Below are 24,749 nucleotides of genomic sequence, written 5' to 3' on the forward strand. Positions count from 1 at the left end.
CAAGCCAGACTCAGGTGAAGAAGCTGCCCTAAATCTCGCCGAATTAGCTCCAGAATAACGCTGTAACGACTCTTCAACAGTGATCCTTGATAAAATATCATCCCAAATTCTCTGAATCTGGGGCCTATCCGGCAAATACAGACTAGGGCACCTCAACCGCCATACCTCGGGGGGAAAGGGATTGTTAGTAATGGAGTTTGACAGCCCCATTGCTAGCAATATGCCTTATTAGGTCGACCTCTACGTGGTTCCCCTGGAAACCATCGTGAACAATTCTTGTTGAATTCGTCACGATGGGCCAACTGTCCTACTTCATTCTCACCTATCATCCTTCACTGGTGCTCCGCCAGTGTGTACCGATAGCGCGGGTGGAGTTACTATTTCATTATCATCCATTAAAAAATAAAATAAAAAATAACCCGCCATACCTCAATACCCATTATATATATATTTTAAATAAGTATTACACAGACACGTCGAATTGATTGTAAATTTTATAAGCCGCCATTATGTTCTAAATTGTATCATAAATCGTATTTTAATATCAGGGGATGGTCGTTACCGGTAAAGTATGTATTAAATATAAATATGTTCTTGTTACGAACATACATGGGTGCATGAATTCTATGAACTGAGTGAATGAATGAACAAGATCACATGATGAGTGAATGAGTTGAGAATTAAATAAAAACTTATAAAAATAAACAAAAAAAAAATCAACTGAGAACGATTTAATTGTTTTTTTTAACACGAGTATGCGGCACAGCTGATGGTAACCTGATGATGAATGGCTACCGCCACCAATGATCACCCGTAACACCACAGTCATTGCGAGTGTGTTGCCGGCCGGTTTTTAAAAAGGAATATGCACTTTTCTTGAATGTTATAATGTCGTATCGGTTCGGAAATACTGCTGCTGGAAGTTGATTCCAAAGAATGGTTGTGCGTGGAAGAAAGTGTCTTGAAAAACACAATAGAGAACTGCCACTCATTAAAATGGTTGGGATGGAATATTAATTTGTGTTGGACGATATTATAAATAAAAACTAATTAATTATAATGTAATTGTTTGTATCTATAATGAGTTTACTATTGTAATCTTTTGGAGGAAACAATAGAGTATCTATCTATAATTATTATAAAAACTTACAATAATAACAACAAGAGATTTTGGAAGATAATCTTGTCCTTATTTTTACAAAACCAGCAACACATTGAGAAAATCGAGAATAATCATAATATTTATTGCCATTTTTTATAAATATGGTACAATAATTACAATATTAGTATTTTTTTTATGCAACTTAGAATGGCCAATATTATAATGTTAGTTATACATACGAGTATATTAATAAATACATTGTTAAGTACCCGTATGCCTGGCAATAGGAACAAACTCAGTTTTTATAAGAATAAAATATGTGTATATATATATATATATATATATATATATATATATATATATATATATATATATATATATATATATATATATATATATATATATATATACAACGTTTTGGTCCTATTTATAGTAACAACAATCCATTTCTGAATATTAAGAGGATATTCAAAATTTTCAACATAAATACTAATAATAATGTTAATAAATTTCCTTCAAAATGTACCATCAAATTCTTGTTTCCCTTTCAAGGGCGGTACTTTAAAATATCTTTATTGAATTATATTTCTTAACGTCGCAACAGCATAACAGGCGTTCTGTATTACAAAATCTCCGCTTCATTTTCCTAAAATGGCGTATTAAATAAAAGATCCATTCGACGGTTTCACTAATTGATTCCTCGATTCCCTTTTGATTTTTATTGTTTTAATATTATATCATAAATTAGCTACCCGTTGTAGAAAATGAAACCGAACAATTTGTCGGTTCTGTCAATATTTTAGACAATTTCCCTTCTGTATTTTGTCTCACTCGCTCACTTTTTGCAGGAAGATTTATTTTACACAAATTTCACACTATTTTATATGATTTTTCAAACATATTTTTTTTTATAAAAATCTTGATGTCAGAAAAAAAAAAACAAAGTATTAGCACAGATAATATGATACTAGTGTATTAGCAAAGCAGGTGCAACCGTTCTTGAGTGATGCGCCAACATACATTCGATAATTGATTTTTATTTATATAAATTATTTATTTATTTATAAAAGAACGCAAATGTAATCTCAGATGGAAAACTCATCGTACAAACATTTCATAGACTTTTTTCCATTAAGTTGAACATCTCGAGACTCCAACATTTTGTTATGGCGAAATATGGAATTCGCCATTCGGGATATTATACGGTGGGCTAAAGATACGATTTCCAAGTCCCTTCTGGGAATACGGTGTGGCAGAATTAAAATAAACATAACCCATATCGTTGTAATGTGACTTTAAAATCTTAGAAATATTAATGGGCTGTGTAATTCATAACATTTTTTAATTATAACGTAATATATGCAATAAATATATAAAAAACCTGCGTTAATTAGTAACAGAGTACTTATTATGTCAATCTAGGAAAGAGATTTCATTTAATTAATTATTTATACTTTATTGTACATACCGATAGTACATAAAAATACGACAGAGGTATGTAAATGCACAAAGGCGAGCTTAAGTCTAAAAGAGTTCTTTTCCAGCAACACCCAAAGTGAAAAGGAACATCAATGTCGGCGGGCAGAGCGGTGTACACCAATGTGACAATTTTCAAACAAAAGAGAATTAGACCAGTTTACATATAGCTAGTTGTGATAGTAACCTATAGTAGTAGTGATAGTAATCCTATATATATAATATACATACATACATATACAGACATAAATATATACTTATACTGTATGTATGTGTAACTATATATTTGTGTTTACGTATATATAAATATAAATATACACATATAAAAATATATATGTACAAGTTTAAGAAGATGGTCTTTAAGTCTACTTTTAATATGGTTATTTGAATAGAAATATTTTGTTTAACTTCGCTACTATTAGTATATATGTGACTGTCAACACTCGAAGACTGATCAACACTATTACTACCAGAAGTTTGACAAACTCTATTTTAGGCATCAATCTCTTCAACAATATCTTCAAGTGTTGGCAGTCACACACACAGTAATGGTAAAGGAATTAAACAAATTAATTCTTTTTAAATTGTATCGAATTATTCATGTCAGTTATCGATTGATTTTTATCGATACATTACAATTTGTCGTCCATCACTAACTATTCCGTTAATTCTCACTTTGTGACGTCTCAATTGACAACAACGTGATGTGTGTGCTGTTTAGATATACTTCCATACATGTGTATTCAATCGGTGTATTTATATACCATACTAGCTTTTTATGCGACTTTGTCCGCGTGATCAGGATATATTTTTTATATATGATAATGAAATGGTAACCTTACCTGTACTATCAGTATACTGGCCGGGCACCAGTGAGTGATGATAGGTGAGAATGAAATCAAGTCACTTGGCCCATCGTGATGACTTCACTAGGTATTAACCACTATGATTTCCTCTAGAAACTGTATGATGTTGACCTGATTATACCCTATATTGCTAGCAATGTGCCAGTGAATCTCCGTTCCTAAAAATCCCTTTACATCTGTTACCAGGATACGTTTACTGATCGGAATAAAATTTCCCTGTGTCCTTCTCTACGGCATACGATACCATACCATATCAGCCATTTACAGTCCACTGTTGAACACAGGCCTTCCCTTATTGGAGGATTTAGTCAGTAGTTGCCACGCTTGGCAAGCAGATTGGCAATTGTAGTTAGGCTTTGGTGGTGCTTTAAAAGAGATGCTGCTGGCCATACCTCGACAATTAATTTCTCTTAGTTGTCTTTTACGATATCCACGGGAAAGGAAGGCGTGACTCATTCTATGCCGGGACCTAATCGTACAGCCCGCCATAAACTAAAATTGGACGAGTGGCGGTCCTCCACCATGCGTTTTTCAAGGCACTTTCTTCCACGCACAACCACTTTTTGGAATCAACTTCCATCAGCAGTATTTCCGAACCGCACGACAACATAACCTTAAAAAAAAAGCATATTCCTTTTTAAAAGGCCGGCAGCACACCTGCAATGCCGTTAGTGTTGTGGTTGATCATGGGCGGCGGTAGTCACTTACCACCAGGTGAGCCACATACATGTTCGTTTGTCCCCTGTGTTGTAAAAAAAAAATTGATTCAGCCGTTAAGGAGTCAAGTGATAACATATACACTTTCACATTTATAATATTAATAGCAAAGACATACAACATCATACAACAAAGATATCGAAAATACAATAAAATTAGAAATACCCAATTACAAAGTGGTTAAAACAAATCATTGTAGAGAAATTAAATCTCTGTTAAAAAAATACCAGAAAAAAAAATTACCAGACTTTGTACTAAGGTTGTTTGCTCTATCCCATTCATATTTCTATCGTGAAGCAGTTGTTTGCATGGCTGTGTTTCGGTTTGAAGGGTGGGATATGGAAGTGAATTTACAGGGTACAGAGGAATAACACACTGAGTCCTCAGGAATGGCAACACATGGGGGGTATCATAGGCGAAACAGCATACTCAGTTATGTCCATGGTACTTCTCATGTCTATAGGCGACAGTTACCACTTTCCATCAGGTGGGCCGTCAGCTTGTTTGCCATGCTAAGTTGCATAAAAAAACCAAATATATTTTTTAGTTTTTTTTGTGCCTATCTCAAAATGAAATAAAATGAATTAATTGATTATTCACAGTTACATTCTTTTGGTAAATCCAAGCAATAAAGGAAACAGGGTTCAATTATTATGCATCATTGTATTTATATCAGGGGAATATGCAAATTATTTTTATATTCCCAGTTCTATGGTGGGAACCATAGGTTCGGGGTACATATTTCTGAAATCCGGCGCATGTAATATGCAAATATGTCGCCTCCCATAATATACATAGGGCCGCTGTTTGTGTAAACATTTGTTCTGTCAGTATTTCTGATTTACTGATGTTTCTGTCAACAAATAAGTTTGAAAGCGACTTCCGAAAAGTTTTTTCGAGTTCGCCTGCTTGTTTTGTGTAAGCTACGCAATATCATCGCCGTTTATGATGATTCTTTTTGCAATTAATAGACTTTAATCCTGTGTTGGATGCAGGTGTCTCAGGACCGTTCCTTATGGCAGTCTATGGGGGAGGCCTATGTCCAGCAGTGGACATATAACGGCTAAGATGATAATGATGAATGTTGCGTGTTTTGTTTGAAGAGTTTATTGCAATTATAACCATCTTCTACATGATTTAAGATCTCTTTTCCAATAATTATACTACAAACACTTGACAGGGAAAGAGACTGTTATTAATGATATATTGTTAGAAATGTACGGCATCTGGTCGACCTACACGCGGTTCCCCTTAGATAATATAGTGGTTATTATTGTTGAATTCGTCATGGTCAACTGAGCTGCCTCATCTTCACCTATCATCCTTCACTGATAGGTGATTATTTCATATGTAATAAGTGAAATAACACATGCTACTCAAAACCATACGTGACTGGGGGAAAGGGATTGTTAACAATGGAGTTTGACAGCCCCATTGCTAGCAATATGCCTTATTAGGTCGACCTCCACGTGGTTCCTCCTGGAAACCATCGTGAACAATTCTTGTTGAATTCGTCACGATGAGCTAACTATCATTATCATCTATTAAAAAAAATGTTATCCAGATTTTTACAAATTAAGATTATGGTCCACAAAAAACACCGACTTAATTCGTGTCAAAACTAGTTTTTTTTTTTTTTATTTAAAAATAAAACACCTAAATAGATTTTGATTAAATTTCCAAGTGCCCAAATTGAAAGTACAGTCTTTCAGACAAATAAGAACTTTTATTAATACACAATCGGGCCTTAAAGCGATGTAAAAGCTTTTACACTTCAGTCTTGTCGTGACCACGACGTGGTGCAATCCACGTCGAAACTTCAGCAATAAAGACGTAGGTATGTGGATAATATTTACCTGTAAAGTCTTTTACATTGCTTTAAGTCCCGATTGTGTATTTAAAATATATGTAAACAATGCGAAAGTTTAAAACTAAATAAGAACATGCCAAGTCGGTTTATTATAACGGAGTTATGAGATAACAAACATAAAAAATTATAACAGAGAAAAATTTCTTTCTTTTCTGATGTCGATTGAAAATCGTAAACACTTCATTATACCTTATATATGTTATACAATAAATAATATATTATTATAATCACATATAATATTGATTTATTTATTTATTTACACTTTATTGCACGAAGTAAAAAGAGAAATAACAAATACACTAAATATTAATGAGAAGCGATACAAGGTAGGTGGCGCACTATTATATAAATCATCATATATTATATATACACAATCAAATATATATATATATATATATATATATATATATATATATATATATATATATACATATATAAACATACACATACTTTTATAAGGTCCAGTTAATAGTTAATAAATTTAATCCTGTTTCTCTAGTGCTACCTATCGAGTGGTGACCCCACTGAAAATAAGCGCTGCAGCACCACGCTGCAGCTTACGCTATATGGAGACCATTTCAGCTGTTACCACATAATTATTATTTTAATATACAAAGTTATTTTTTTTAATGGGTGATAATGGTATGGTAATCCCGGCGGTAATTGGTATACACTGGCGGGGCACCAGTGAGGGATGACAGATGAAGATGAAAGTAGGTCAGTTAGCCTATCCTGACGAATTAAATTAGAATTAGTCACGATGGTTTCCAGGAGGAACCACGTGGAGGTCGACCTGACAGGGCTATTGCTAGTAATAGGGCTATTTGACCCCCATTACTAACAATCCCTTTTCCCCCTATAAAGTTGTTTATAATATTGTTGTTCTTTAGCTGAATAAATGATTTTATTTTTATTACTACTTTAATTTGACTGATTGGTCCAAATGCACGGGGCTTAATTATACATAATTGACATTTGAAATTTGCAACAAAACTATCCCTTAGTACAATATTATCCTTCTTTGTCTGTTACCTACGTCACTTAAAGAGAAGTGTCAATTTTCCTACGTCAGCCGGTCTGTTAGTTTAGTCGATTGAATCATAAATAATTCAACGTCTGACCATTTTTATACCGACTCAAGATCGGGGGAATTTATTACTCTATATCAAGGAATTTTTTTTTTATTGAGGACATTGATTTTATATTATTATTATATATATATATATATATATATATATATATATATATATATATATAACCGAATTGAAAACCTTTGTAATCGGTTAAAAGCTAGTCGAAATTTTAAGAAAAAATTAGGTAAATTGTTACATTTTATCTTTATGATTGGTTTAATTATTTTGTCATTTAGACAAAATGCATATATGAAGAACTACGATCATGACAAACCGCGTATATGACGAGCTACTATCATGACAAAACTAGGTATATGACGAGCTTCTATTATAACAAATTATTTATATGAGAAAGTGAATATATAATAACTATTACGATAGTTTTTTTTATACAATTTAGAATGGCAATCAAGCTGACGGCACACCTGATGGAAAGTAGTAACCGTCACCTATAGACATGAGCAGTACCATTGACATAACAGAGTATACTGTTTCGCCCATGATACCCCCAATGCGTTGCCATTCCTGAGAACTCGTGTGTTATTCTTCTGTACACTGTAAATTCACGCCATATCCCACCTTTCAAACCACAACACAGCCATGCAAACACAACTGCTTTACGGTTGAAACATGAATGGGACAGAGGTACCTAAGCAAACGACTTTTGTACAAAGTCTCCCTCTGGTAGTTATGACAAAATACGTATATAACAAGCTGCGATTATGACAAATTTCGTAAACTTTTGATATTAATGCAGTTTGAAACGACTATAATGGTGCCAAAATTGACATGGGATCAAAACAGCTCTATATAATAGTTATAAACAAAATAGTTAACAAGATACGATCACTCATATATGTACACATAATAAATGTACAATCGAATTGAAAACTTAAAAATCGTTATCCGAAGAAAATGGAAGCAGCAAATATGTCAATGGTCCGTTGAAACTTTTGTAATGACGTTAACAAATGTGTTGGCAGTTGTATATACTGACATGCTATTCCGAACTTCGAAACTGTGTTGCCAGGTTGGAAATATTTTTGCAACTTTTGGGTAAAAATTTTTCTGTTCCCGAAATTTTGGAGAACATTAAATTCTTAGAAAATTATGTACCAGAGGGAGACTGTACAAAAGTCGATTGCTTGGGTACCTCTGTCCTATTCGTGTTTCAACCGTGAAACAGTTGTGTTTGCATGGCTGTGTTTCGGTTTGAAGGGTGGGATATGGCGTGAATTTACTGGGTACAGAGGAATAACACCTGAGTTCTTAAAAATGGCAACGCATGGGGGGTATCATGGGCGTAACAGTATACTCTGTTATGTTCATGGTACTGCTCATGTCTATAGGCGATGGTTACCACTTTCCATCAGGTGGACCGCCAGCTTATTTGCCATTCTAAGTTGTATAAAAAAAAATGTAGAGAAAAATGAAATATGCTTGGGGCAATTTGGGGTTTTTTTTTATAGTTTTCGTAATAAATTCGTTATAAACTGTACAGCTATATATTTATTATTACTGTTATTTTATATTATAAATTAATTATAATATATCAATAAAGACAGTAAAACAAAAGTCATAGCATAGAGGAAAGCTGCTTATCGTCGTTGACTTTGTGGTTATATGGCAAAACGTGGCAAAAATCAATACAAGTTTGTGATTGGGTAAAACAAAAAAGAAAACGTATCGATTTAGAGAAAAAAATATTTGATATTTAGGTAAAAATCAAAACGAGCATCTGGCAACTCTGCTCCGAAATACCATTGTTTCGAAGTCCAATGGAGAACAATAATCGGTTTCCGTTCGCCATTCAGACGAACTCCCTAACGAGTGACAACCGAGAATATAATACTAAGAAAATTGCCTAATTTTGAACTTTGTTACATGTTAACAAAGACTATTTTGGTAAATTAGAAATTACCAATAAACGAGGAGGAAGGAACTTGCTATTGATCGTATGAATGTGTTTTGTACTGTAAATGTTAAATAACTTATTTATATACATATATAACGTAGTGATTACTTGCTCCTTAATATACATATATTATACACAGGTTTCTCATTACATGTATAAAACTTTTATGACAAAACGACTTTCAATAAAAGGAAGTTACTGATTCGTATCATTTTTTCGTATCGCTATTTTCAAATAGATTTTAATTTTTTTTACAAATTTATGTAATATACTACTGTGTTAGTCCCATTTTAATGTTATGACGATTGATGACGCTGTTTTTCTTTGTGAAGTAAAAATACATGTTGCGACAGGAACATCATGTAAATTATTTACATTTGTATTACATGTCAACATGTGGTACAAATGAATTTTTTTATTTATTTATTTATACTTTTGCACACATTAGTATATGTCTACAGGGCGGACTTAATGCCTGATGGCATTCTCTACCAGTCAACCGTTACGCTAAACAGAGAGAGTAATAAATGGCGGTACACAGATTAGAAAAAAAAATTAAAATTAAATAAATATTTTGTAAGATAACAATTTATGATAAATAAACATACGAATATATAGAATTTATATTCTTACAAAAAATATACACATATAAATCACATATAATACGTATATAAATAACTATACATAGTATACATAAATTAAAATATATGTAAATCATAAAGAATTATATAACAGATTGAGGCTTTTCCTTGTTGTGATAAATTGAAGTAGGTAATGTTCACGATGAGACTTTTTGAAGGAAATTTGGGAAAAAAAGAAAAAAATATTAAAATCCTATGTTCATATATTTAGACTTAGGTTTAGATCTGACGAAGTTATGATCTAACAAACATAAGGAAAAAATACAACCGAAAAGAGAACATCCTTTTCAAAGTTGGTCGAGAAATAAACACAGGCAAATTGATAACCTTAATTTGACTAAAACAGTTTGAGCGTGTACAAAATTAGAAGGCACAAATATATCTACGTACATCCATTATAAATACGCCGAGCAGATATAATTCCAACGAATGTTACACAAGAATTACCCGGCCAACTCGGATCTAATTTATAACAAATGCTCAGGGATTTGTCTGAATTTCTTGAATGTAACTCTTATAATAAAGGGCAAAGGCCCAAATGTTCGGATGGTCCCTACTAAACACATAGCGGTGTTGACTTAGGATAGCTTGTTTGACATCGCCTCATATACCGTAATATGGTATTTCATTGTCTCAAAACGATTCGTACGGTACTGATAATCGTATTAAAGTTGCCACCTATTGTGCAATGGCCTATTCAACAGGACCGTACTATATAGGAATTAAATGATGAAATAGTGATGAAGCCTAAAGGCCTTGTCACACATGGCCGATATTATGGTTAAATAACTTAATATACAATTGCATATGGCAAACTAATACATATATTATTTGAACAATACTAGCTCCTGCACGTTACATTTTACGTGTAGCTTTAAAAAGATATAATTAAATCAATATATTATTTTTTGTTTTTTTCGACACAGCAATTAATAATAATAAATATAATATAATATCTAAACTATCTTTTTGCCACTTTATACGTGTAGATTAAAAAAAAAATATTGTATGTATAATTTTTCTTTCTTTCCTAAAATAATTAATAATAATAAATATAATAATACATATAATACATAGCTTTTTGTCCGCTATTTTTACGTGTAGATTTAAAAAGAAATAATTCTATAACTACTATTTTTACTTCTTTCATATAGTAATTAATAGTAATAAATATAATAATATAGTTAAATTAGATTTTTTATCGTTTCTTCATAAGTGTGAATTTTAGAAGTACAAAAACCAATAAAAAAGATAGTTCTAGACGGCGTACCAAGATAAAACCTATTTACCAACTTTAAAAATTCATCATATTTTTGGGAACATAGCAATGGAAATAATAAAAACAAATTTTTTTTTTCTTTGTCCATTCACCTTTGAGTCATTGAGTCTAAGTGGCATTTACATGACACTACTCTATTTGTACATTTTAAAACAAATTTTCATTTATTTTTATGTTGAGTAATCAATTTGTTCGCGTGACAAAGATAAAAAGTCACTCATACACTATCTCCCTCCCATATAATACGTGTATACCATCACATAATGTATCCCATACATACTAATTTAAGATGCAAGCCGTTAAGTGGTATCAAACACGTTTTCATATTTATAATAAAAGTAGGGTCAAAATGTACTAAGAACTTATATACGAGTAGCAATAAATAACGCAATGTGTTAATGTCTATCGATATATCGGACATGTGTGGCAGTGGCTTTATCACATGCGAATGGATATTATGTTTCTATGCATAACATATTACTAGTATTGCGTGCATCTAAAATTTAGTACGAACGAATTTCTACCTTACGTTTATGAGTTAAGATATATTATGCTTTATCGTCGTATCATAATTGTATGTGGCATACAATGTAACTATTATGTATACTCGAGACTAAGATTTTCATCAATAAAGTATATAGATCAATTTCAATAGTATCACTATATATATACATTTATATTATTGCATAAAGTTTACACTGAAAGCTTATTTACTGTCCAACCTTGCTAAAACAGCAGAATATTAATGTAATTATTGACATTTGAGAACGAAATGTAAAGTATCACACACAAGCCCAAGAGGCTTAAGTAGTACTAAAAATGCAGTTTTTTTATGTACTTATGCATGCTAATTAAATTATATATATATATATATATATATATATATATATATATATATATATATATATATATATATATATATATATATATATATATATATATATTTCATCTCTTCGATCAAACTGTTTATAACTACTCCTCTCCATCCAAAGGTTGCGTGGAAAAGATCGCTTTTAGCAAATAGGCTGCCCATTGTTTTCTCATTGTGATTATTTCTTGTAATAGTTTGTATCTATAATAAGTTTACTATTGTAATCTTTTGGAGGAAACAATTAAGAGTATCTATCTATCTATAATTCTTGTTCAATTGATCACTATGGGCCAACTAACCTGCCATCATCCTCACCTGTCACCCTTCACTGTTGCCCTGTCAGCGTATACCGATAGCGCAGGCGGGGTTCCATCTTCACCCATAAAAAAAACCAGCCTGCGCTATCGGTATACACTGACAGGTACTAGTGAGTGATGACAGATAAGGATGAAGCAGGTCAGTTAGCCCATCGTGACTAATTCAACAAGAAGTACGGTAGTTCCAGGAGGAACGGCGAGGAGGTCGACTTGATAGGATATTGTTAGTAATGGGGCTGTAGTGTTTTCCTCCCTGAATTATTTATTTGTTTATTTACACTTTATTGCATTAAGTAAAAAGAGAAATAACAAATACAGTAAATATTAATGAGAAGTGATACAAAAGGCGGCCTTATCGCTAAGCAATCTCTTCCAGACAACCTTTGGGTAGAGGACGTTGAGATAAAGACAAAGGGTAGGTAGCGCACTATTATATAAATATTATCATATACAAACATATATAGATACATACATACATTTATACACATACATTATATAATATCTTGTCCCTTTGTAAACATTACTTCAATTTATCACAACGATGAAAAGCCTTAATCTGTTATATAATAAGTTATTATTTATATATTTATTAATTTAGTATATACTATGTACGATATATATGTATTCTATGTGATTAATGTGTGTATATTTTTTGTGAGTATATTATTCTATATGTTTATATGTTTATTTATTATAAATTGTTATCTCTTAAAATATTTATTTAATTTACTGTTTTTTTTTTAATCTGTGCACCGCCATTCGCTCTCTCTGTTTGGCGTGGCGGTTGACTGGTAGAGAATGCCGTTAGGCATCAAGTGCGCCCTGTAGACATTTTTCAATGTGTGCAAAAGTATAAATAAATAAATAAAATATATACATAACATACACATACTTAACAGCACACATACAACAGAAAAAATGACGAAGGAAAACGAAGAATTGAATTATGGTGTTATACATACGTACAGCTCAATACATATGTATAGATTTCGTTATTTAGAGACTCAACAAAACATTGGAATGTTTTGTCATGTTCTGAATAGTTTCACAACTATACAGTAACGATACGCGATACGAGACTGTTAAAATTAAGGACTGGATCGTTATTGGGATTATCTTGCCAATTTAATTGTTGCAAGCCTGATCAGAGCCAATAGAGGCAATTAAGATAACCAAATATTAAAATGGTTATTTTATGAATAGTGTACAGTTATTGCGGTATAACAATTAAAGATTGCGTTCCACAAAAGTATTGAATCCAGTTGTAACTTCAGTTACCAGAGCGAGGCTTTGTACAAAAGTCGATTGCTTGGGTACCTCTGTGCTATTCGTGTTTCAACCGTGAAGCAGTTGTGTTTGCATGGCTGTGTTTCGGTTTGAAAGGTGAGATATGGCGTGAATTTACTGGGTACAGAGGAATAACACCTGAGTCCTCAGGAATGGAAACGCATGGGGGGTATCATGGGCGAAACAGTATACTCTGTTATGTCCATGGTACTGCTCATGTCTATAGGCGACGGTTACCACTTTCCATCAGGTGGGCCGTCAGCTTGTTTGCCATTCTAAGTTGTATAAAAAAAAAGTTATTTTAAACTAAAAATTAAGCTACTAAACTTATTTTGATAACATTTCTATGGGATCAATCTGTAACTATATCCCTTTAGATTTTTTTTTATAGCTGATAATGAAATAGTAACCCCACCCGGGATTTGTTAGTAATGGAGACTAAGAATCCCATTGCTAGCAATATATCCAACCAAGTCGACCTTCTCGCGGTTTCACCTGGAATCTATCATGATTAATTCCTGATGAATTCATCATGATGGGCTAACTGGGCTGTTTTCATCCTCATCAATCACGCTTCACTGGTGCCTCGCCAGCGTATCCTATTAGCGCAGGCGGGGTTACCACTCTATTTTCATCCAATAAAAAAAAACATCCAGAATATCTTCTAAAGTTCGCATTACATTACTACAGCGTTTTATTGGTCAATAAAGTTTAAATTAAATAAATAATAAATTATTGTGATTGGAAAAGTTTAAAAGAGAGCCGTAGGTACTCATTTGGTAAAGGCTCTGTGGGCCCGGAACGTTGGGGGTTAATTTAAACTTCGCCTGTACTGGGGAAATTCAATCGCTTAATAATAATGTTTTTTTTTTAATACTACTGCTATACGATTATTTAAAAAAAAAACAGTGGCACTCCGGGAGTGTTTACAGACGTTGAAACGTACAGATAAGAAGGCAAAATTCTAAAAATCATTATTTTGGGTGCTATTGCGGTAAGTTTTGTACTTCCCTATAATAGTTTTTCTTATATATCTTCCATGTACAGACAGCGACCTGACGATTTTATTATATGTATTGATTGACTTTTTTTTAATGGATGATAATGGAATGGTATGGAACCTCGCCTGTGCTATCGGTATACACCGGCAGGACACCAATGAAGGATGATAGGTGAGGATGAAGTGGGTCAGTTAGCCCATCGTGACGAATTCAACAAGAATTGTTCACGATGGTTTCCAGGGGGAACCACGTGGAGGTCGAACTAATAAGACATATTGCTAGCAATGGGGCTATCAAACTCCATTGCTAACAACTCCCTTTTCCTCTTATTCTAGTCAGTTAACATATCTAAATCACTTCAGAAAAGGAAGGAATTCTGAATTGGTTCGTATTTTTGTTTGTTATATCAGAGCTCTGTTAATTATTTATTTATTCATTAGTACAAATATGTGTACATGGCGAACTTAATGCTAAAAGCATTCTCTCCCAGTCAACCATAGGGAAGTGTCAGAATACTCGAATGCGGTACTACTAATTATTGATATACATACGTACTAAAATTACATATATAAACGAATAAATACTCGTATATATAAATAACAAATATACTTACACATATATGACATATACTATATTATACACGAAATTGAGAATAATATAAAGTACTTACTGCTCGGATAAAAATAAAAAGTGTGCGTTAACGCTTTTTTTGAAAGACGGTTTAGTCGGTAGTCTCTTAATGGCATCAGGAAGCGCGTTCCAGAGTCGTGAAGAATGTAGGAGAAAAGAGTTTGAAGCGTAACCAGTACGGTGAGAGGGGAAGGATAATTGGAGAGTATTATTGGAACGAAGGTTACGTTCGTGAGTTTCAAAAAGATAATGGAATTTACTCCTTAAGTAGTTAGGAGACTGGGGGTTTCGAAGAAGAGTGTAGAGGGTACAAAGAGTTCTAACGTTTCTGCGTTGACGAATGGAAAGCCACTTGAGCTGAGACCGATATAAAGAAATGTGATCGAATTTGCGGAGGTTGAAGATAAAGCGTATAGCTTGGTTGAGGAGACGGTCCAGCTTATCGAGAAGATCTTCATTAAGATCTGGATAACACACATCAGCATAATCAATAATCGGAATAATAAGTGCGTGAACAAGATTAATTTTTGTAGCGATAGGCAAAAAGTTTTTAAAGCGATATAAGGGGCGTAGCGTAGCAACAACTGAGCGACTTACCTCCGCAACTTGATGTGACCAACTGAGTGATGAGTCTATGTAAAGGCCAAGATCTTTAACACAAGTTTTTAATTTTATAACTAAATTGTTAAATGTAATTGGTGCCACTGTGTTAACATTAAGTTTAGCTAATTGTCTAGAACTGCCAATTACAATAGCTTGACACTTAGAGGGGTTAACAGCTAATTCATAGTTAGACGACCATGCCAGAATGCTGTTCAGATCATTATTAATATTCGCTACAGATTGATTGATATCATCTACAGTGCTCTGAGTGTATATCTGAAGATCGTCTGCGTAAAAGTGGTAATGACAGCCAAGGACAAGAGAAAGAAGATTAATAAAAATAGAGAACAATAAAGGAGAAAGGATCCCACCCTGAGGCACTCCGGCAATCAATTCCTGCCAGTCTGAGAGTTTATGGTCAATGCGAACTGCCTGTTGTCGACCACTCAGATAGGAGGAGAACCAGTTTAATGCAGAAGATGAGAACCCATTACTTTGCAAAATGGCAAGGAGAATTTTGTGGTCTACCATATTAAAAGCGTTGGAGAAGTCAATAAGAACGAGAATAGTGACCAAACTATCATCCATGCCAAATCGAATGTCTTCAGTGACTTTTAGAAGAGCAGTGGTGGTACTGTGTCCAGGGCGAAAACCGGATTGAAAAGGAGTTAAAATTTTATTTTTATGAATAAAGCTGGACACCTGCTTATTTGCTACACTCTCCAGGATTTTGGACAAAAAGGGAAGAAGAGAAATGGGGCGAAAATCATTTAGGGATTGAGGTACTGAGACCTTTGGAAGAGGGAGAACAATTGCATTACGCCACAGAGAGGGGAAGTTACCAGACGAAAAGGAGAAGTTTATAATGTGAGTAATTACTGGAGTAATGTGATCCAATAGAGCTGTGATCATATCTCGACTTACACCATCATATCCCATAGCCTTAGATTTTATAGACAATATAGTTTTCCGGGTTTCGTCGTGAGTTATTGGAGAAAAAGCGAAATTATCTTCAGATGAAATCGATTGAACTATATTGGAGATAGTAGCTAATTTAGTCGATGAATTGATACAATTGGTGGATGAAAAGTGACGGTTAAGTTCATTTGATGTGAATGGGTAGGAAGTAGAATCAGATTTACTTTTCCCAAGACCAAGAGAACGTAAAAACTTCCAAATGCTGGTTGAAGAAGCATTCGAAACATTATTGTGAAAATGTTGTCTCTTAGCTGCCCTTACCATTTGGTTGCATCTATTCCGTGCAAGTTTGTAGAGTACCCATTTATCATCACACCTATCACGTTTAAAGGCCCTAAAAGCTCTATCACGTCGGGTCATGGCCATACGTACCCCCCTGGTAATCCACGGTGCTGGAGGCCGCTTGACACGTACCATACGCAAAGGCGCATGGTCATCAAACAATTTTAAGACTATATTATTAAAGTTAGATACTTTGTCATTCATTGTTGATGCCACATGCACCTTGGCAAAGTCTAGCTTGGAGGCATCCTCTTCAAACTTAATTGTATCTACACGGGAATAGTTACGCATCCAAATTAAGGTAGGTTTAACTTTAGGCGATTTAAGTTTATAGGTGACGTATAAAGCATCATGTTTTGAAAAGCCAGGAGCAGGTAGTTGGCCGTACTTGATGCAGAGATTAGGAGAGGAAGTGATTATTAAATCAAGCCATGTATCTGAAGAAGAAGGATTAACATGAGTGGGCCCTAGTGGGAGAATATTAAGATGAACAGACTTGATAAGATTTTGAAGTTTTCGGGAACGCAGGGAATCTGTTATAAGGTCAGTATTAAAATCACCTAAAATTATGTGATGTGTATAATCCGAACAAATTGTTTCTAAAGTTGATTCAAGTTGATTGAAGTAGTCAATAGAAGGTGGACAATAAACGACTCCAAGAACGGCTTTAGCGTTTTTAATTTTAATTTCAATAAAGAGGAATTCAGCGCTTGCAGAATAGTTAGAAGGAGAGGAAGAAAGAATTGTGTAGGGAATATCACTGCGTAGATAAATAGCCACACCCCCGCCGCCCTTACCAATTCTGTCGTTGCGGATTAGAACATACCCCGGGAGACAATAGGATGTGGAGGGCAAGGAAGGTTTGAGCCAGCTTTCAGAAATAAGAATAGAATGTAGAGTAGAAGAGGAAAATGTGTCAAGAAGTTCAGAGTAGTGAGAAGGTATACTTTGAGCGTTCAGATGGCACACGTTAAAACCATGAGGAGAGTGAGGCACTAAACAATTTAGTTTATTTCGCAGCGTTTCAGGTTCATCGAAAGAATCACAAGATGAGAATGAGATAGAACTATTACCACGAGCAGAATAGAACGAATCATCATTTGACATATAAATAGATATTAATATAAGTTATATAAATAAATAATAAGTTAAATATAATATAATATATAAATATAATATAATAAAAAATGTAATATATTATTTGAATAAATAAAAATATTGTGGAAGTAAGACGTGTAAACATACGGTCCGTGTAAATTAATTTAAAATACTATTAAAAAGTTGATTTTCGGTAGTGCAACTTATACAAAAACATTTATTAATTATCAAACTTACATTCCATTGCAAAATTACAACTTAATATTGTAGAAGTGTAACAGAGAATAAAAATACATTAACAACTTATGAATTCCGTTGCGTTCATGCAGTGATTTTAGTGTAACGGTGAGTCATCGCTGCAGCAGCGCAGTCACGCATTTCTACCTACCTGTTGATGTTGAGCGGCCGTTCGGGAAATATAATTTGTTCATTATTTATAACTACCTACATATTGAGTATTTGTAGTTTAATTATACTACGTTATAACTTCAGTACACGTGCAAATCTATTAAAATGGCATCAAAGAAAATATCTTGTGCTGGATGTCTTAATATCATAATGGGCAAACTGTATCTTAAATGCCATACGTGTAGAGATATTTACGACTTATCATGTGCTAATGTTTCTGAAAAACGGTTTAACAACAATATGACCAAGGAACATAAACAGGCTTGGGTATGCCCTGCATGCCGAAATAAACAACCTAAGGGAGATAATACCAATACACCCATACGTCAAGGGAACTTAGGAAACCTAAACAAGTCTTCTGATAGCGAGGATTCTCAGAGCAGCTATGTCACTCAACGAAAAAAGCAATCAACATCTTTGTATTCGCATTCTGAAGATGAATTGAGAAGACTCATCAAATCGGAAATGCGAGCTTCGCTGCGTGAGGAGCTTCCTGATCTGATTCGCCCAATGTTAGAAAAAGAACTATACCCCCTTAAAGAGAGACTACAAGATCTTCAAAACACAGTTCAGTATATAAGTAATCAGTATGAAGATTTAAACAAGACAATATCAACATTGTCATCGGACTACAATAAGATGAAATGTCAATGTGATAATTTGGAATCCACAGTACTATCTTTAACGGAACGCATTAATACTATAGACCAAAATCTAAGAGATTCTAATATTGAGATACATGGAGTCCCCGAAAGTAAAACAGAAAACCCGCTTAGTATTATTAAGAAAATTGCTGAAACTGTGTCTTACAACCTTTCTGACACTGATGTTTTGAATTGTACAAGAGTTGCCAGTATGAATAGGAATAGCAAGCGGCCAAGAGCTATAATCGCGAAATTACGAAGTACACGATGTCGTGACGAACTGTACTCTGCCATTGCTAGATATAATAAGTCTCATCCCCACAATAAACTTAACTCATCAAATCTCGGTATCAGTGGTAATATTGTGCCAATATATGTATCGGAGCATCTTTCTCCTTTTAATAAATCTGTGCATGCTGCAGCCAGACTCAAAGCGAAGGAATTAGCTTATAGATTCGTGTGGGTACGAAATGGACACATATTTATGAGAAAAAACGAAACCTCACAATTTATACATGTTAAAAATTTGCAGGTGTTAGAGAATCTGCAGTGAATTTGTAGTTTTTAACTTCGTAGTGTACTTTTTGTTTTGTTTTTTATTTTATTTTTTTTGTAATTATCTTTTTAAAATGAATAAGATGGATGTAACGATTTATTATCAGAATATCAGAGGTATGAAATCTAAAACGAATGATATTTATAAAACTATTATCTGTAATAACTATGATATAATATGTCTATGTGAAACTTGGCTCGATGATACGGTATATTCAGCAGAAATATTTGACGAACGGTATAAAGTTTATCGTAAAGATAGACCTATTGAATTTTTAACAAAATATAGTAAAACCCATGGTGGAGGAGTGTTAATAGCAGTAAATAAAAGTATTTTATCGGAGTGTAGATATGATTGGAATTCGTCACTTGAAGATGTATGGGTTAAAATTAAGCTAAAACATATTTCTTTAAATATTTGCACAGCTTATATGCCTTCATATATTGCGAGTGAGCAATTCTTTGACTATCTAGAAATTTGTGAAGAAAGAATGTTATCGTCGTTTGGTGAACATTTTCTTATTATAGGTGATTTCAATCTACCAGATTATGAGTGGGATAACACAAAAAATTTTAAAACTATTAATGAGAAATATTTGCTTATGAGAGACTTTGTATCTCGAACTTCACTCGCTCAACGTAACTTTACTTTTAACAGCAATGGGAAGCTTCTTGACTTGGTATTGGCGAGTACTGACTTGGTATGTAAAGTGATGGACGCACAGCCACTTAGTCGTGTCGATATTTACCACCCCCCTTTAGAGATTAATATTACCGCAGACAATACTTCATCATTAAAGGAAAATATCATTAAAAGATTTAACTTTCATAAATGCAATTTTTTAGGTTGTACAGCGGATCTCTCGAAAGTCGAATGGCATAAATACTTGAATCTTGATTGTAATAATTTCTTACAGTTATTTTATAATGTCCTATGGGAAATTATAGAAAAATATACTCCCGTGGCCAAATCTAAAAAATCCAAATATCCGTCCTGGTTCTCTCAATCCCTGATAAAACTATTAAAGGAAAAGGATAAATATCATCGCAAATATAAAAAGTTTAGCAACCCGCGTGATTTTGACACGTATTCGTTACTAAGATCCAGATCTAAAGAGTTATTTGATAAAAACTTTAAAATTTACATATCACAAATGGAAGAGAATATAAAGACTAATATCAAAGCATTCTGGAGATATACTAAGGCTAAAAAATTAACAAACGATCTTCCAAACCAAATGTTTTACAAAGAGCAACGTGCAAACGATGGTTATAGTGTTGCTAATTTGTTTGCAAGTTATTTTTCTTCCGTTTACAACCAGTCTACCGCCAAGTCATATACCCCAAAGTTTTCTCAGGCAACGCAATGTCTGTCTCATATTTATATTTCAAAAGACGATGTTACCAAGTCATTGAAATCTATCGATGCTACTAAGGGTGCAGGGCCCGACGGAATACCGCCAATATTTGTTAAAAATTGTGCAATAGCATTGGTTGAGCCTCTAACTATATTATTTAACAAGTCGTTGTCATCGGGAAGTTTCCCTGATTTGTTCAAAATTGCTAAAATTGTGCCAATACATAAAACAGGCTGCAAAGCAGATATAAGTAGCTATAGACCAATAAGCATTCTTTCTTGTTTTGCTAAGATCCTGGAAGGGCTAGTGTATAAACATATCTATTCTCATCTTAGGCATATTATTGATTCCAGCCAACATGGCTTTATAAATAATCGTTCCACATTGACAAATCTTCTTGAATATATCCATTATATAAACGTAGCCTTTAATAACAAAGTACAAGTTGATTCAATTTATGTGGATTTTGCGAAGGCTTTTGATAGGGTTGACCATGAGATACTTTGCATTAAAGCACATCATTTGGGTATTCATGGCTCACTTTTGCTTTGGCTTAAATCTTATTTAATGAATCGTCCGCAAATCGTAACTATTTACGGCTATGATTCAGTCCCGTTTGAATTAAAATCTGGTATACCCCAGGGCTCTAATTTAGGCCCTCTATTATTTATTTTATTTGTCAATGATCTTCTCCAAACTTTAACATGTGAGCATTTAGCCTTTGCTGACGACATAAAGATATATCGTACGATAAGTTGTGATCTAGATTGTGAAATACTGCAGCGAGATATCAATCGTTTGCATCAGTGGTGCATTGATAATAATATGAACTTGAATATATTTAAATGCCACGTCATATCTTTTACTAAAAATAGAATTCTTATAAGTTATCCATACTGTGTTAATAATGTGCGTTTGGAAAAAAAGGAATCCATTCGTGACTTAGGTATTATACTTGACTCAAAATTATCATTTATACAACACTATGATTATTTAGTTGCAAAAGCAAATAGAACTCTAGGGTTTATCTTTAGAACAACTAGACCTTTTAAAAACTCGCATGCTATCTTGTCACTCTATACATCACTAGTTAGAAGTTCACTTGAGTACTGTTCTGTTATTTGGTCTCCTTTTTATCAGAACCACATTGACAGAATAGAAGCAATTCAAAAACGCTTTGTTAGATTTTTGAGCACTAAGTATGGTCTGAGAAGGAAACTTCATACGTATGAATTAAGACTTAATCATTTTAACATTAATTCTCTTATAAATAGAAGATCTATGTCTGATTTCATTACTCTTTATAAAATAATAAATTATAAATGGGACAGTAGCACATTGTTGAGCCTTGTTTCATTTCGTACAGGTAATAAAAGAATACAAAAATTATTTTATATACCGATTTGTAATAATAATGTATCGTATCACAATCCAATTATCCGCATGTGCAGAAAATATAACAATGTATGCAAGGACCTTGATATCTTCCAACAATCCTTGCAATGTTACATTAAGGCTGCCAATTTGTTACTTTAAATTTATAGCCGTCATTCTTTTAATGTATATAATATCGAATGTTATGCAGAGCAGTTATTGGAGTGCAAATTTAATGCCGTTTCATGTAATATTTATTTTATAAATGTATTAATTTGTAATCTGTTGCCTTGCTATAAATAAATAAATAAATAAATAAATAAATATAATAAAAATTAAAGTTTATAGTATTAACTGCACGTCCTGCCGGTTGTGTGGTTTGAGAATAAATTAAACTAGATATTACAGGCTAAAAAGAAATAAAAAAGTATTGATAACAATAATCACACATAAGAAATACTAACTAGGCATAAAGATATAAATAAAAATACTTCAATAAATATTGTGTTACAACAAACAATCACTGCATATGCAGATTAATAGATTATAACCCCCTCCCCAAAAACAACTCCATAACAGTTGTCATTTTCTAAAAGTGCCAAGAAATTTAGCAAAATTAATATGCCAACTGTATACAACTACATTAGGTAATGCTAAGATCTCTAACTTTCAGAACTTATCTATGGTACACATGCTGTCTATATGACAGTTGACAATTACCAAATAAATGTCAGCTACAATAATATGTCAACGTAAAGTGGCATTCCAATATATTTGTAAATAAAGAGGTTTTTTAATAATTAGTAATTTCTATTTTGATAATTTAGTGGGAGGTGTAATCATAATATTAGTTATGAGTACTTATGGACAACACAATAACAGGATTTTAACCTAGGTGCTGGGCAAACAAGATAACAAAACTGAAAGACAAAAAATATAGAGTAAAATGTTCCTAGTTACAAACAGAATGAAGTGATTAAAATAAAAGTACTTCGTTAAATTATTTCTTTGTTCTGCCGCTACGTTTGGATTTTGTACGAGCCTCCGAGGTGCCTGATGTAGGTGACGCCTGACTCACAATGGCTGGGGTCTCGGCGTTACCAGGGACGAAATGATCCAAGTCCTTATTTGTGAAAACCCTCTGAATAGTGCCATCCGATAACTTGACTATGACATTGCCGTCAGTAGTCCAGCATCTCCTGGTGCCAAGGCGCTTACGTGCGAGCATAAACAGACTCTGCCTGTGGCGTGTGAGAAACTCTGCCATAGAATAAGAGGTACCTTTGAGAGCTGTCTTCTTTCTCCAGACATCAGACTTTAGAGTCGGCTCAGTGAATCGTAGTAATACCGGCCTACATTTGCCTTCAACTGGTTTACCAAGCCGGTGACAGACTGCAATCATCTTCTTGCTCAATTCTTTGAATTCGAACCTGTCTCTCAGGATTTGAACTATGAAGTCTTCTAATGTAGGATTAATATCTTCAGGAATCCCATTGAACAGAAGGTACTTCCTACGATGTCTCATCTCAATATTATCAAGCACTCCAGCGACTGCTGCAATCTGTTGCTGTAGCAAACCAAGTACAGAATGCACATGAGACTTGAACTCCTGGAACTCCTCATCAAGCTTCGTCATAGAATTGCTGGTTTGTGGAACTTCAGCCTTCAATTGTGCTTCGAAGCGTGATATCTTGTCAAGCACAGTGGCCTCAAGAGCATGTTGTGTCTCAAGAATATCTGTATAGTTTGCCATTTTCTTATGTCAGTGTGATTGAGTGTGAAACCAACAGGACAATGCAGAATATATTGTAACTAGTGCATGTAAAGCTACACAAACACTTGTGAAGGTTATTGGAATAATAAACTTATATAATTTAAATAAAAAATTAAAAAAATCACACTTTTTTTAATTTTAATAATAAATTCAAATGGGAGCACTATGTTACTTTTATTTAGATCTACCGCCAAAAAAAGAAATTATAAATCGATTTGGAAAATTAAGTTCAATAAAAAAAAAGGAACTTTATTTATAAATTATATTTATTTACATATAAATTTATATAAACGATTTAAACATCCAAATCCTAGTTTACTAACTACTATTAAACTATTAGCATGCGTTGCCATTCCTGAGGACTCAGATGTTATTCCTCTGTACCCAGTAAATTCACTGCCATATTCAATGCCGTATAGATTGATTGATGATTAATATTCAAGATTATAACTATATACTATATATATACTCTATTAAGTAATATATATATATATATATATATATATATATATATATATATATATATTACTTAATAGAGTTGTCAGAGGCATTTTACTACTACCTAGTAAG

At 33.3% G+C, this 24,749-nt stretch overlaps 2 protein-coding genes across 3 annotated transcripts in view; both read right to left on the bottom strand.

The window, feature by feature from the left end:
* LOC116412753 (B-cell receptor CD22-like) overlaps positions 1–24,749 on the bottom strand; it is a 517,626-nt gene that overhangs the window by 213,884 nt on the left and 278,993 nt on the right. The window lies entirely within an intron of this gene.
* Positions 22,756–24,370, bottom strand: LOC128200006 (uncharacterized). Its single transcript, XM_052891828.1, has one exon. The coding sequence runs from the start codon at positions 24,156–24,158 to the stop codon at positions 23,406–23,408; it is 753 nt and encodes a 250-aa protein (XP_052747788.1). The 5' UTR covers positions 24,159–24,370; the 3' UTR covers positions 22,756–23,405.

Source organism: Galleria mellonella, unplaced genomic scaffold (genome assembly GCF_026898425.1).
Source record: "Galleria mellonella isolate WM207_F2 unplaced genomic scaffold, CSIRO_AGI_GalMel_v1 utg146, whole genome shotgun sequence".
Classification (NCBI taxonomy): Eukaryota; Metazoa; Arthropoda; class Insecta; order Lepidoptera; family Pyralidae; genus Galleria; species Galleria mellonella.

Excerpts from the sequence above, each read along its gene's own strand:
- LOC128200006 (XM_052891828.1), bottom strand. The coding sequence starts at position 24,158 with ATGGCAAACTATACAGATATTCTTGAGACACAACATGCTCTTGAGGCC.